This window comes from Pyrus communis, chromosome 1 (assembly GCF_041283825.1).
Source record: "Pyrus communis isolate YQ-2024b chromosome 1, ASM4128382v1, whole genome shotgun sequence".
Classification (NCBI taxonomy): domain Eukaryota; kingdom Viridiplantae; phylum Streptophyta; class Magnoliopsida; order Rosales; family Rosaceae; genus Pyrus; species Pyrus communis.
This window is the reverse complement of record NC_142565.1, coordinates 7,644,289-7,660,079: the sequence shown is the minus strand read 5'-3', so window position 1 is coordinate 7,660,079 and position 15,791 is coordinate 7,644,289. Positions and strand designations below refer to the sequence as shown.

Genomic DNA, 15,791 nt, shown 5'->3' with positions numbered 1-15,791 from the left:
AAAAAAAAAAACAACAGATAATAACAAACCATTTATGGCATTGAAAAAAAACGAAAAAAAAACGAAACAGAAAAAGAAAATAAAGAAATCTTGTAATGCCAAAAATGCCCTACTCGTTTGAAAATTTAATTACGTTTCCACGTTGAACGGGTGGTAATTTTGGCAACGTAACCGCGTAACGAGGAGGAAATAAAACGGCGTGACGCGCTAAAACGCCTTGTAAGAAAAGAACAACGGAGCCCTAGGTTGACAGAAAACTTGGGGCCAAAGAAATTTTACCAGGCGCAGTCAATGACAACATTTTGAACCAATTAAATATCGCCACATGTACAAAATAATGACATAATTAACTTTTAGTAGCAGAAAATTACCGAGTGTATTTTTGCTCATCATCATTTAGTGTGGTGTATATTCATCACTCTATTTATCACCGTTAGATGAGTTTGAATTTTGAGATTTATGTTTATCCACTACACGAATCTCGAAATTCAAACTCATTTAACAGTGATAAGTAGGATGATGAGTATATACCACATTAAATGGTGGTGAGTAAAAATAGTCCTAAAATTACATCACTGTGGTACAATCTTATCCAATTAAAATTTTCCATGTATTTATTTAAACTTATTATATAAGTATAAGTTTTAATTTGAAATAACGTTACTGTGACATTCTGAAGTAATCTGTAAAAGATGAAAAGCAATAGGTAAAAGAGTGGGAGGGAGAAAGTTAGAAAGAACGGCGGTTAAAGCTGAGAGGAGGCTTCTATAAGTAATGTAAAATCTTGTCTCAGTCTCTTCACATGCAAAAGCACGGAAGGAAGAAGAAGAAGAAGAAAAGCAGAAGTTCAGAGATAGAAAACTGAAAGCGAAAAAGTAAGCGGATACACACAAAACCCAAAACCCCACCTCCATTTTTTTTTTTTTTCAATTATTATTTTTCTCTGTTTAATTTTTATTTTCGGGGTGAAAATCCGTGTCGAAATTTAAATAAATGCACAGAAAAAAGAAGGAAAAAAAAAAGGTGTGAGAGGGAGAGAGCGGTGGAGTGCGTGGGACCCGTGGGGGGAGGGGAATGGTGGCTTGAAGGTGACGATAGCAGGAGACAGCTAGCATCGAAGGAGGAGGCTCACCTACCGTATTACCCACAGCTTCGCTCTCTTCCTCCTTCCTTTTTAGCCTTCCCCATTCCCCCCCCCCCCTCTCTCTCTCTCTCTTAAATTCCCTCTCTCTTTCTCTCTGCTCCTCCCCCTCTCTCTCCCCTTCTTATAACTGAGAAGGAATAGGGTTTTGGTAGTTTTAGTAGCACCAGCACCTGAAGCAGAAGCAGTAGGAGGTTTTTGTGGCTCTGCAAATTTTGGGGATTCTTTCTTCTTCTTCTTCTTCTTCTTCTTCTTCTTCTTCTTACGGGTTTGTTTAGGCGGGAGAGTGAAGTTAGAGTTCGAAACCAAAACAAGTTCACAGGTTTGGCTCTGCATTTCTCCACTCCCTCTGTAATTTTCTCTCCAGTTTCAAAACTGTCGGCAATGGCTGTTTTCTGTTTGGTTGCTCGGAAAATGAAGGAAAACTCACAATTCCCTCCAGTTTTTACGTATTTCTCCTCCTTTTACTGAATTTCGTTCGTTTTCGTTCGCATTCGCTTCAGAAATTCAACGCATTTGGAAGCTCAAAAACGTGAACTGGTTTTTCAAATTTTAAATTCTCAATTTCCTGGAGATTCTCAGAATTCGCTTCAAATTCAACTTCTGCCACCCGATTTTTCTCAAACTTTCCACCTAAAATTCCTTATCTTCTCTGTATTTATTATTTTCCAAAAAAGGAAAAGAAAAAAGGTGGAAAATTCGGAGCTCGAGTTGGTACCAGCTGGCGCTATCTTACGCCATGTGTTGGTTGCACTTTACTGAAAGCTCTAAATTCACCTTAATTTTCGGTCCCTTTTACTTTAATTTTATTTTATTTTTTTCTTCCCTCTTCTTTCCTCATCAATGTGAAATACAAGTAAAGGCGAACCGTATGAACCTTTAAACTTTACGTTTAATTGCGCACCCCTGCTAAAATGCGCCACACGCTTTATGCGCCACATTGCCATGAAGATTTAAATTTGGTAAAACTCAAAGGTCATTCCGTGGCTGATTATATTTTCTGGCTTTTCGTGTTTTCCTCAGGACAATTTGCGACGGAGAAAATGATCGGACCGAACTATATCGACGATATAGACTGCGGGAGCCTCTTCGACACCATCGACGACCTCCTCGATTTCCCAACCGACGACGTCGAGTCGGTCCTCGGCCCCGCCCCCGACTGTAACGCCGCCTTCAACTCCTCCTCCCTCTGGCCCAGCCATTCCGGCTCGCTCCAGCCTCCCAACGACGCCGTCTTCTCCTGCAACTCCGCCTCCGACCTCTCCGCCGAGCTCGACGTTCCGGTGAGTCACACTCTCCCCCCTTTCTCTCTCGTTGCTTGCGTGGCATCTATCACTGTCGGTTTCACGGGTTTTCTGTGAATTGAATGTGAGGATGACGTCATACGTAAAAATTAGGACAGGTTTTATTTTTCAAAAAAAATCGTGATTTTTTTATATTATTTAATTGAGTAAAATTAGAAGTTGACGTGCCAGGCTGGCAAGTCCAGCCGTAAAGGTGGGCATGGCCCTCTGGGTTGCCGCATGTGCCGATCATGTGGGTATCCTTAGAAGATAAAATTGTGTTCCCTCCGGTATGAGGGTATTTCGGTCAATTAACCACTAAACTACACCGTTTCGTATGTCGGTGGAGGGTTTAATGAACAGTAAAAACAACTCATGATTGCATGGTGAAATATGGGACATGTCATGTGATGAGTACCCCCGATTTTCAAAGAGCACAATTTCTGTTCATCAAAATTATTTGAATTAATTAAAATTTAGAAGCTTTAATTTTGTTTAATTTGTCTGAATTTTGTTTATGTATTTGTTTGACAGATTGAAGACATTGTTCAATTGGAATGGCTGTCAAACTTTTGTGAGGATTCCTTCTCTGGAGGAAGCCTCACAATCAACAAACCGGACAGCTCCTTCATCAACAAGGAATCGTCCCACCAGCAGTTCCAGACCTCCAGCCCGATTTCCGTCCTCGACAGCAGCAGCTCTTGCTCCGTCGAGAAGAATGTGCCGCAAAGCCCGGGCGCGGTGGTCCCTGGCAAGCGAGGACGCGCTCGCAGCAAGCGCCCCCGCCCGGCCACATTCAACCCTCGCTCCGCAATTCAACTCATTTCCCCTGCTTCCTCTGTTACCGAGGCAGAGGCCCTTCAGCATCAGCCGTTGCTCCCTCCCAAGGTCCATTCGGATTCTGAGAATTTCGCAGAGTCCCGTCCTGTGATCAAGATACCAAAGCAAGCTTCCGGGGAGCAGAAGAAGAAAAAGAAGATCAAGTTGACGCTTCCCCAGGCTCCCGCGGAGGGAAATCAAAGTTCCGGCACTACTCAGGGAGCAGTGAGGAAATGCTTGCATTGTGAGATTACCAAGACACCCCAGTGGAGGGCAGGCCCAATGGGGCCGAAAACCCTATGCAATGCCTGTGGCGTCCGCTACAAGTCAGGCCGTCTCTTCCCTGAGTACCGGCCTGCTGCCAGTCCCACCTTTGTTCCGGCCTTGCACTCCAATTCCCACAAGAAGGTTATCGAGATGAGAAACAAAGGTGGCGAACTGATTCCCTTTGGAGAGACCACAACAGCAATGACCGAAACTCCAGAGCTCATCCCCAATACCAACCACAGCATTTCGCTGGATTACATGTGAGGGGGAGGAGGATGCAGTAGAGTACAACGTTCCCTGGTCGGAACACTCCACAGTCCACAGCTTTTCGTTCTCTCTGTCATCAGTTTATGTTATTTGCCGTAGCGTCATTTCATTTCTTTGTTCATTGGTTTTTTGTACAGGGATGCAAAATGGGGGGTAAGGAGCCAATATAGATGACCATATATTTAGCTAAGTAGAAGGAGAGACCTGGAAAAAAAAAAAGGATGAAGGGTTAGAGAGATGCAAGTTTAATGGTAGACTCTTAGATGTTAGTGACAATGATGATGGCTAGTAGGTCCTTAAGGTTTTTAGAGTCTGTGTTGTCTCGTTTTGCATTCGTTTTTTTCGCGTTTTTCTTCGTTGCAATGGAATTCTTTTTGCAGTTCATTTGTAGTAGACAAAATTCTGAAATGAGTACTGAAATATGAGATTTGTTATGCTTCGTATCGGTTTCTTTCGCTCTTGTTTTCGGTTCTTCGGCCTTGGGGCGTACCTAATTTTCTTCCCTTCCGGTTGAAGCACTCAAATTTCCCACAAGGTTTGGCTTGAAGAAGAAGGAAAGCTTAATTATCAATGATGGGAATTGGTTGTTGCTGTTGTTGTTTCAATCAATTTTGTTGGCACATTTGAGTAATCATTTTCTGTCGCTGTAAAGTCGTTGTTCCACATTTGAAGCTTGCAAGGTGCTCCTCAATCATCATTCATCAACAATTGAATCGAACAATTTGTGCCATAATCTGCACCTATCTACTAGACTTCCTACCTTTTTCAAAACGTACAAGAGAAAAGCACATACCGACGCAATGACGCAAATACGAGAGAAAACTCACCCGCGGGTGTATCCCTTCTATTGGTCTCTCTCGTCTACTGCTCTCCTCACGTGCTATATAAGTCGTCACACGAGAGACTGTATACATCCTTAAATTCCGACACAAGAACGAAAATTTCACCTACTAGAAGGTGCAAACACTATTATCTACGTCACTCTCCGCAAGTGCGACAAAAAAAAGAGGGTATACATTCCGTTTCAGACAAATTATTCCGCCCAAACGAGAATTCCAAAACTCTAGTTGGTATAATGGAATTCTACCTACAATCCATTACACCCTATCACATAATGTTCTACCAGTTGAGAGTTGCCAACCTCCCCAACTTCCACTTGTTTTGAAAAGTCATGCTCATGAAGTGAGTGCTACAAAGTGGTCCAAGATGAACTTGCTAAAGTTGCTACACATTATTTCATCCATCTTTCAAGCCAATCAAGCATAAAAATAGCATATTTATCAGCTGCAAAGTCTTCAAATTTTTGGAGAGATTTCACTTCCTCTTCCCCACTAAAACCCTAATTTTTCTTTTGGGATTTTTTCAAATTGGGACTAATTTTAAACTCTTGGTCTTGTTTGTTTTAGGGTTTTAGTTAGGAGGTTGGGAGATTTACAATCCATGTATATTTTTATTTATTTGGTGGATTTGATTCTGATTTTCTCACTTGGGCACTTGCGTAATGTTTTTCCTTATTACTTAGCTATGTTTTTTTTAGTGTTCATGTTTTGCCAGTTTGCTTAAGTGATGCCAAGAATGTGCTAATTAATTAATATTGGTCCCTCCGCAACAACCTTGCTTAAAAGTTAATTAACCCCTCATGATCAAAACACTAAAGGATTATATGTATATAAAAATCCGTTGTATTTCAACTTTTGACGCATATTATTGTGGGGCTCACTTTGTAATGTATTTCAATGATCTGAACTGTCTATGGATTAAGGATTTAGCGTTTCTTTGTAGAACCATATTCGTCCATTTTCTTCACTACAAATGAATGTATTCATGATTTTGGATTTGTCTTATTTGCAAAGATGACCTATAAATGATGTTTTAAAAATAGATAGTTCGGATTGTTAAATACATTACGGAGTGGACCTCATAAAAATGTGTATACGAAGTTGTGTAAAAAAAGTGATATCACATATATGTTCCATATATATATTTTTACATGTATAAATGGAACTTTAACGAAAAACTTCTGGTAGTGTTCACTTTAATGAAAACCACATTTTTTCACTAAAAAGTCAATCCTGGTATTATTCACTTTACCCTTTATTTTGTCTTTATCGTTAAAACTCAAAGTTTTCAAGCCCTTTTCATTAATTTTCTTATATATAAATCTAAATTGTAGCAGAAAACCGGTGGATTAAAGTCATTTTATACAAGAGGCTTGAAAGTCGTCTTTCAATTATGGTTAAAGACTTAAAAGTTCCACATGCCAATCTGACAAAACAAACTCATTAAGATTATGGCATTGAAATTCAAAGTTAGGACATTACTTTAGTAATTAGTATTAATATTAATCAAAGTTTAGGACATTACTTTATTAATTAGTATTAATATTAGGGTGCCAAATTGATAGGTTGAAGTTGAACTGAACTGCCCCAACTAGGGTTGAAATAAAATGGCATAATTACCACCATGAGTACTACGAGAAAAACTTCCATAAGCGATATCGATCACGTGATAAGTTATTTGAATGATAGACGCTAATCATTTAAAATTTATTTTGAGTTATGGATTCTTTTATAATTATGATACGTGCGTTTTTATAGAAGTTTTCGTATCACGCAAAATGTTAAAGAATTTACAATATCGAATTAAAATTTGTTGTGAGTTATAAATTTCTCATTTATAATTAGGATTTTGTAGTACATGAAGGAGGGTCGTCGTTCAAATTGTTACGTAATAGAAAAATTGCCACTGCAACTTTCCCCAAATTACATATTGAGTTGCCTCTAGGGGTTAGAAAATGTTAAAAACTTTTGTAGAAGTTTTTATGTCAAGTGACAGGTTGAGTGATAGACACTATCCGATTAAAATTAACAGTGTTTTATAAGTTTTAATTTACAATTGAGATTTATTAGCATATCGTCGAACTTGTCATTTAAACTATCACACAACCATAAAGTCTCCGCTATAATTTTTCTGGAATCAAACATTTTATATGTGAAAAAAAAAAAAAAATTAATAAAGGAGACCAGCTGGTGGTTTGACTACGACATTCCACCCTTTCGAGAGTCGGGAAAACTCACAGAGGCACTTCAGCCTCTTCCTGACCATATCGTATGATCCACCAAACCAATAATCGAACTTATAATGTACCGTGTGAAATACGGGTCTAAAATTCGTCTCAACCACTGAGTCACCCATGATGGTTCAGAATCGGAGACTGGGTTTGGCTAATTTTGGGGTTAGAAGTTCTTTTAAGGTTGTGTGTCAAAAGGCTTTGGCAACACGTCTCAATCTGACCAAACGCAGACCAACCGAAAGAAAAATATCAACTTTTATTACCAAACCATGATAGTATTTGTTATGCGCTTAATAAACCAAATAAATACGATTACCATCAATTATTTCATTCCAATTCCATAATAAACTGCTCTTAATTTCATTTTTCTTATTAAGCTGCTGACTCGACTTCCCGAATCATATGAAATTATATAATCTTAAATGCATTGTTCCTCGAGACAGAGATCATAGGTTCAATATTTTATACGCTGTGAATTTGTTTGATCGTGATCACGGATAAGGTGTAATTCCCAACTAACCTTCTCCAAGTCCGGAATGAGTGGATAATCGTGGTTCGGCACCTATTGTCCCCATTTTATTAAAAAAAAAATTGCATTGTTTTTTTGTTCTTTCATTCGGAAGGTTTAATTAGACATTTCAATTACATTACAAAATTAATTAAAACCCTAAAAAATCAAATAATTTGTGTGAGAAACGTCTATTTCTCCCTCTAGAATGAAAAGTCTGGGCAACCTAATAAGTTTGGTTTAAAACCCAAATAATGTGGGGTTGTTTAGTTTAAACTAATTGCAATTTTTGGTTTAAGGGCATGATTTAATGTGCAAATATGGGTTGGCCTGAAAATTGACTTGTGGAAATGGGGACCCAAAAGTTGAACCAAATAGTCTTTAGAAAGTCCAAACTGGCAACTATTGAGATGTACAGGATTAGGCCCAATGCATTTCAAAGGGGACCAAAAAAAGTTCAACTTCAATTATGTTGCTCATTTGCACGAAACAAATGTGTTATTATCAAAACAATAGGCTAGTTTGCTACGTCAAATTGAATCGAAATTGATAACTCTCTAATTTCAAGGTGTATTGAAAATAAAAGTGATTTTTTCTTCTTCATATGGACGGTAATAGAAGAGGATTAGATGTGAAGAAAACTCATCCCTTTAGATCCTTTAATTGTTGAGAAGATTGGATTAGACATGAAGAAAACTCATCCATCCTTTGCCACCTAATTGGACTTAATTTTTTTCATTTCTCCCCTCAACATACCTTCAAAGTAGAGAGTTATCAATTTCAATCCCGTCCTACAAACTAAACAGAGCTTTAATCTTTACTTTGATTATTACATAATTGTACACTGAGTAGTTTAGGGATTTCGAAAATTTAATTCAAACTTGTGCAATAGGTCGAAATTTTGAATACAATAAAAGTGAGTTTAATTATCGAGAAACATCATGAGTTTGATTCGTATTTAAATAGCTGGCCACATTTATTAAATTTACAGCACTACGGAAACAGTGTTACAAGAATCAAAGCTCAACGTATACATTGAAGAAAGTTGAGGTTTCACTATAAAATTAATTGACAATATAAAGAGTAGTTTAATTCTTTATCAGCACATACAAGATTCTTCTTTCCGTCAATATGAAGTTCATTCTCAATAAATATTCAACCACGCATAAACCGTTGTGGAAAACTTTCTTTATTTTGATTAAGGATGGACATGTTTCAAAGTCCAAAAGGTTAGTTTGGGGCTCGAGACCAAATTCTTGTGCTAAGCCCAAAAGATTGTGTAGGCTAGGCCCAAATTGAGCACTAACCCATCTGCTTTAGGCCCATAAGTATAAATAAATTAAAAAAATTAAAAAAAAAAAGGGAGAGCAACAGTATTAGCAAGCCATACATATTGCGATTGATCGTATTGTATTATACAACTTGTCAACAAAAACTGGCATAAGCGACGGGGCAGTTGTACCTAAAGTACTAATCAACTTACCTAATAGGGCAGTTGTTCGTATAACACTCATCACGTGATTTGTCAGATGATGAGTACAACAAGAACAACTGTCTCATAATTTTATTCCATAGATCCCGAGTTTAGAAAATATTATTTACATGGACTACCACACTCAAAAAGATGTGAGATTATAAGTGATCCACATATGTAGATCTCAGTCTCTTATGAGTATGATAAGCATGCAACAACCATATCGAAGACTTTTTCCAACTTCTGTGTGATTTGATATGAGCTGTTTTAGCACATGAACCAACTACTTTGATCACCCAGGTCATTCCATTTCCTACATACAAATATACACACACATATGATGTATATATAGGTTAAGATTCGGGGATACAAATCTTGACACACATTTTGTATGATTTATTTCGTAATCTTTTTCAAATATCCAATCGTAACCATATACAAGCTCACTCAAAAGTCTCAACCCCAAAATTATGGCCGGCATCCACATTTTTGATAATATGATCGAGAAACCAAGCTCACGTGTGACAAGTTTCTTTTGCTTCTTAAAGCAATTGCCTCATCAGAATACACATACAACATTAATTAATTGAAGAAAACATGTAATTAACAATGTTATTAGACTCGGGATCATGAATCAAACCATTTAATTATACAGTCAACGACTCAATAGCATTGATGTTTGTCAGTCTTATTGGTTAAACAAACAAATCGTAGTGGATAATTAAGTAAGAGAGAGGTAAACTAAGAAGTTGACCAGTTGGAAGTTAAAGCTCCCAAATGGAGGAAGCAGCGGCCGTGGCTAGCGGAGCGGCATGTGAGTAGGAGCTGCCGCTGCCTATGTGCCCGCCATGTGTAGCAGCACCGGCCCCCATCAATGTTGGTCAAGTTGGAGCCACCAATTTTCCTGCAAATTTGCAACGGCCACTTAATTTGGACTCAATATTTACTGCATTTGCTTTGCTTTGCTTTGCTTTCCAGCCCCTCAATGATACTGTTAATCCCAATTATTGTGTCTCCTCACCCACGCTAGCTTGGAGCTTAAAAACCCTAAACTTGTTTATTTGCTACCTCAAACCCATCGACATATATAATTCACAAATAATAACACTATTATTAAATTGACTGGTTCATGCTACGTATAGGGATTAGCATTTATCGTTTAAAATTGTTAAACACAATAAGGAGGTTCCATGACCTAGCATGCTTTAACAAGAGGACCGTTTTAGTGGAAGTGACAAACCCGACCCAACCCGATTATGATTCCACGATTGACATGAGCAAAACCGAACCAAAAAATAATTTATTACATTGTTACACTAATAATAACTAATTCGTAAATAGTGTTGGTACTCCCAAAATATCTTCTTCTTGTAACTTAACTCATACCATAAGAAATTATGTAAGCTAAACTACGCGTGAAGAGTTCATTAAAAAAAAAAAATTCACGCGTTAAGATTCAGTTGGCTATCCCATATCTGTGGGTGCAAAGAAAAATAAAGAGTTTAAATATGATTACTTCACTCTAACTAATACTAAATTTTTTTTGTAATAAAACTTCACATCTAACAAATTGAACATGTGATAATTACTAAATTAGAAATAATTTCGATGTCGTTAGAATGTATCGCCCGGTAAAAGTGCAAAGAGTCAGCCTCCAAAACAGCTTTCGGCTTTTTTCATTTAGGGTTTCGTAAGCGGAGTTGAGTTTTTGACATTTTCACTGTTGTAGGGTCAACAGAAGAAACGACACAGATTCAGTCACGGGCCCTACTTCTCCCACAGACGCGTCACGTCCGCATTCCCATCATCCGGTATCCGATCCCATCATCTCACTGACGAGTTTACAACGCAGCAGTATGGGTGGGGACCATCCCTTACAACCATCTTCCGTTTGATGCTCGCCACGTGTTGCAAACGAACCCCGCGTTAATGAGGTTGAAGAAATACATGTCGTGGCAGTCTCCGGCAGCGGCAACGACTGATGATGTTGGCTGTTGCGATGAGTCGCTTGTCAATCTGCTTCTTGGCTGTTGTCGATGTTCCTGCTTTTACTTCATGCCAATCAATCGAAGGGTTAAAACCAAAAATAACACCTCACTCCTTAATTGATACTAGTATATACCAACACACAAAATGTGTAAATTTTTTTACTTTTGATTGCTAAAATTGAAGGAGAAAGGAAGAGAGTGAGAGAGAACTGGGAGTGAGGAGGGAGGGAAAAATGTTGTTTTTTATTTTTTATTTTTTTAAATTAGAGATAATTAACTTACATGTAGGTGAGGTTTAAAAAAATAAAAAATAAATAAAATTTTGTTTTGTTAAATTACATTACTGTCTAACTTTTTATTTGTGATAAAAGACAAAGATGTCTTTTCATTATATTTTGGTTGACAAAAATAGTTTCATTAATACAGTTTTAGATTATCCAAAAATGGTAATTCACTATTTTTTTATTTATAAATCCATGTATTTAGAATTATATAATATTTAATAACTCACTAAATTTCAATACATGCTAAACAGAAAATGAGTGTCAATTTCTAAATTTTGCCTAAATTAAGGGTAGAAAATGAAATAGTTATGAATGAAGCTTAAGACGATTACATTGTCAATTTCACCTAGGTGAAAGGGCCCTAAACCTTTCCTTCATAGCTACTTCATCTCTTACCTTTTAACTTAAACAAAATTTGAAAATTGACATTCATTTCTTACTTCACTTACATTAAACCATGTGAGTTATCCGAATTCAGTTCAATGCTAGATAATGAGTGAGACTTAGAATCCGTATAGCACGGCTACAAAAGGAGTTTTGCCCTAAACTAACATCTCAAAAGTCTCAGTTTGGCTACAAAGAGCTTACTTAAATACTCTAAACTTGGTTATTTGCTACCTCAAACTCATCGACATATATAATTCACGAATAAGAACACTATTATTAACTTGACTGGTTCATGCTGCGTATAGGGATTAGCATTTATCATTTAAAATTATTACACACAATAAGGAGGTTCCATGACCTAGCATGCTTTAACAAGGCACGTCTTAGAGGAAGTGACAAACCCGACCCGATTATGATATCATGATTGACAAGAGCAAACTCAAACTAAAAGATAATTTATTACATTGTAACTCTAATAATAATTAATTCGTATACAGTGTTGGTACTCCTAAAATATCTTACTACACTTTTCTTGTAACTTAACTCATATCATTAGAAATTATGCAAGCTAAACTACGCGTGAAGAGTTAATAAAAAAAAAAAAAAACCACGTGTGAAGATTCAGTTGGCTATCCCACATTGGTGGGTGCAAAAAAAATAAAGAGTTTAAATATAATTATTCAATTCTAACTAACATCAAAATCTTTTATAATAAAATTCTACACCTAATAGAATGAACATGTAGTAATTACCAAATTAAGTACAGTTTCGAAGTCGCTTGAGTGAACCCCCGGGTAAAAGTGCAAAGAGTCGGCCTCCAAAACAGCTTTCAGCTTTTTTCATCTAGGGTTTCGTAAGCGGGTTTTGAGTTTTTGACATTTTCACTGTTGTTGGGTCAACAGAAGAAACGACACAGATTCGGTGATGGGCCCCACTTCTCCCCAAGACGCGTCACGTCCCCATGCCCATTATCCGGTAACCCATCCCATCATCTCACTGGCGAGTTTACAACGCAGCAGTATGGGTGGGGACCATCCCTTACAACCATCTTCCGTTTGATGCTCGCCACGTGTTGCAAACGAACCCCGCGTTAATGAGGTTGAAGAAGTACATGTCGTAGCAATCTCCGGCAACGGCAGCGACTGATGCTGTGGGCTGTTGCGACGAGTTGCTTGTGAAGCTGCTTCTTGTCAGTTGTCGGTGTTACTGCTTTTACTTGATAGTTGATGCCAATCAGTCAAAGGGTTAAAACCAAAAATAACACCTCACTCCTTAATTGATATTATCACAAAATGGTAATTCACTATATTTTTTTTTGTTTATAAATCCATGTTTTTACATCTATATTATACTTAATAACTCACTAAATTTCAATACATGCTAAACATAAAATAAGTGTCAATTTTTAAATTTTGCCTAAATCAAAGGAAGATGATGAAATAATTATAAACGAAGCTTAACACAATTACATTGTCAATTTCACCTAGGTGAATGAAAGGGCTCTAAACCTTTTCTTCATAACTACTCCATCTCTTACATTTTAACTTAAACACAATTTGAAAATTGGCATCCATTTCTTACTTCAACATACATTAAATCGTGTGAGTTATCCTAATTCAGTTCAACGCTAGATAATTAGCAAGACTTATAATCCTTACAGCTCGGCTACAAAGGAGTTTTGCCCTAAACCAACGTCTCAAACGTCTCACTTTGGCAGACTTGACCATTATCTAGCACATTGGTTAATAACAACTTATCTCCCCCAAACACCTCTTAATTTATGTGAATTACAAGAAAAGTTTTCCTTCCATTATTACTAGAGAAAACTAGCTAGCTTTCCTCACTAGTGAACTGATTTCCTAGCAAGAAGTATTGCATTTCGACTTTTTGAGCATTTGTGATCACATCACAATGCAACTTAACGAATTCCATCGAAATCGCAACAAGTAATCGTTGAATCTTCATCACCCCTCGATGCCATATAAATTATAACGTTAATTGCGTGTTGGAAAGTCCTTCTCAAAGACCCCCAAGTAACTAGACAACCCCCAATTAATTAGAGACCCCTTGAATGAATGGGGCTTAGGGTTAGTTAGGAACTTGTGTTGTCGCATATATGGAAGAGCAAGAAACTTGGCCGACCACATATATATATGAGAGGCCAATTAATTAAAATAATAAATTGTGGGGGTCAAGTCGTGTAGTTTGTTGAGAAAGAGGTTTAGGGTTTGATGGGTTTTGACAAAATTGTAGTTGTCAGTGTTTGCATCTCCTCTAACTAACTGTTCGTGTCCATTTGTAGAACATATGTCTGGTAGGTGTTAACTGTTCGTGTCCATTGAGTGGTCACTTTCTATGTTTACTTTTAACAGTTTTGGTTCTCAAGAATGTCTGCTAGGTGTTTATCAAATTGGAGGCAAAATTGATGGTAATTTGAGATCAGGATGATGAGTTTGTAACCCTTATTCAGTTGGGCATGGTTCCCATTTTTCAGTAAGATTAATCCATGCACGGAAAATTATAATGGGGCACAACTCAATATCAAATTCACTATAAATATATCGTTCTCATATCCATCTGAGTCGAATTTAAGATCTCCTCTATAACTAAGTAAAGACCGAATGCTGCTAAACCAACTTATCATACACACTATTCATGGTTTTGATTAATATCCTAAATTGTGTTTTGATAAGAGAAGGGTATATATATCCCTCAAAAAGACGGACCGAAGTGATTAGCAGAATGATTTGGCTTTTCTTTATATCCCATTCCATTGTCATATTAATTTGTCCTAGTGTCTCAATATCGCTTTTTGATACATTATCAAGTCCACTTTCTAATCCAAAATTAATCCCATTAATTTTTTGCCATAATCTCCTGTCAATATCAAATTTAGTATTCTTGTATGATGACTTTGCTACGATCCAAATGCTAATTCTAATCAATTCTCTCTTGTTTTCTCGTAATTATATATGATATATAGAGTTTCTAGCAAACAAGCCAATAGTATATTTGCTAGTATTGTATATATAAAGCACTAAACCTTAAACAAAAAAATTTCAAAACGTGGACGAAATATCCATAACAGTTTGCTAATGAGGGGTTGGTTGAGTTGGTAAGGATTATCCTCTTCGCTAGACTAAGGCCTAGGTTCGAGTTGTGCTGCCCACAATTCCTCATGGTGGCCGATCTTTAAAAACCAAAAAAAGGGCTAAGACCCCCTATAAGTCTTCAAAGAGGTTTATGGCATGCCCTGACCCTGGGATGGGATAGCCTTCCCTACTTTTAAACTTTTCCCCACAAAAAAAAAAATAAAATAAAATAAAATATATATATATATATATATATATATTATCCATAAGAGTTTAGACATTTATTTTGGGGGTAAATTGAATTAGACGAACTGTTGGTGAAGTACCCTAAAATATTAGGGCAACTCCATCTTATTTTAACTTAATTAATCTCAACTCTTATCCGTCATTCTCACCATTTTTTTTTTTAACGAACAATATTATCTGCATTAACGTGGTTCAAATTTATCTTTGGCGAGAATTGAACGTAAAAGCTCTCACCTACAAATGAGGAGTAATACTACTAGACTGTACCAAGTGACTTCTATTTCAACAGTAACATGCATATCCAATAAGAGTTTGATTTCCCTTTTTTTATACAAATCCATTTTTCCAAAATTGTTTAACATGTTCTTATCTTTAGAATCAAATAGTACGACAAGATCATCATGCCTAGGAGCAAAAAAAGGAACACAAATAACAACCAGTGAATACTGTTGGGAGTTGACTATGACCTACTGATCATGAACAACATATGGTTTGTTGTACAAACTAAACCGTAGTTAGTTTGTTAACCATGGTTAAGCCCAAAGAGTTAGGGCATCGGACAAATTAAACTTGATTATGGTCCACATAAGTTGGTTAAAACCATTGCCTTGATTTCAGAATTGTGCATGAAACTCGCAATGTGTTTTAACAATTTTGAGACATATGCGCAAACTCAATTTCTAAGCACATTTAAATTAATTAGTAAATATTTTTTCTAAATTTATCCATCCATTACTCGATTTTTTTTTCTTCAAATTTGCCCGGTACTCTCGCAACAATGTTGGTTTTTAGCAATTTTTCTGGTCACGTACGTTGGGAAAAAGAGTTGGTAGAAGTAAACACTTATTACTTTTACTCCAACAGTCCAACTTTTCCTATCTCTTTGCGCACAAACTTTGACCAACATTTTGGTGAAATAACATTGTCAAAACGAAGAACGATTTTTTCGGATATTGTACTGC

At 36.8% G+C, this 15,791-nt stretch overlaps 1 protein-coding gene across 2 annotated transcripts; it reads left to right on the top strand.

Moving 5' to 3' along the window:
* Positions 1-762: 762 nt before the first annotated feature.
* LOC137720313 (GATA transcription factor 8) lies at positions 763-4,216 on the top strand. 2 transcript variants are annotated; one of them, XM_088695509.1, is made up of 3 exons: positions 763-875; positions 2,165-2,424; positions 2,959-4,216. In XM_088695509.1, exons 2-3 carry the CDS (start codon positions 2,185-2,187, stop codon positions 3,772-3,774), a joined length of 1,056 nt encoding a protein of 351 aa, XP_088551635.1. In that variant the 5' UTR covers positions 763-875; positions 2,165-2,184; the 3' UTR covers positions 3,775-4,216. The 2 variants fall into 2 exon arrangements, with proteins under 2 accessions (XP_088551635.1, XP_068315467.2); XM_068459366.2 differs by having other exon boundaries at positions 774-1,463.
* The last annotated feature ends 11,575 nt before the right edge of the window (positions 4,217-15,791 follow it).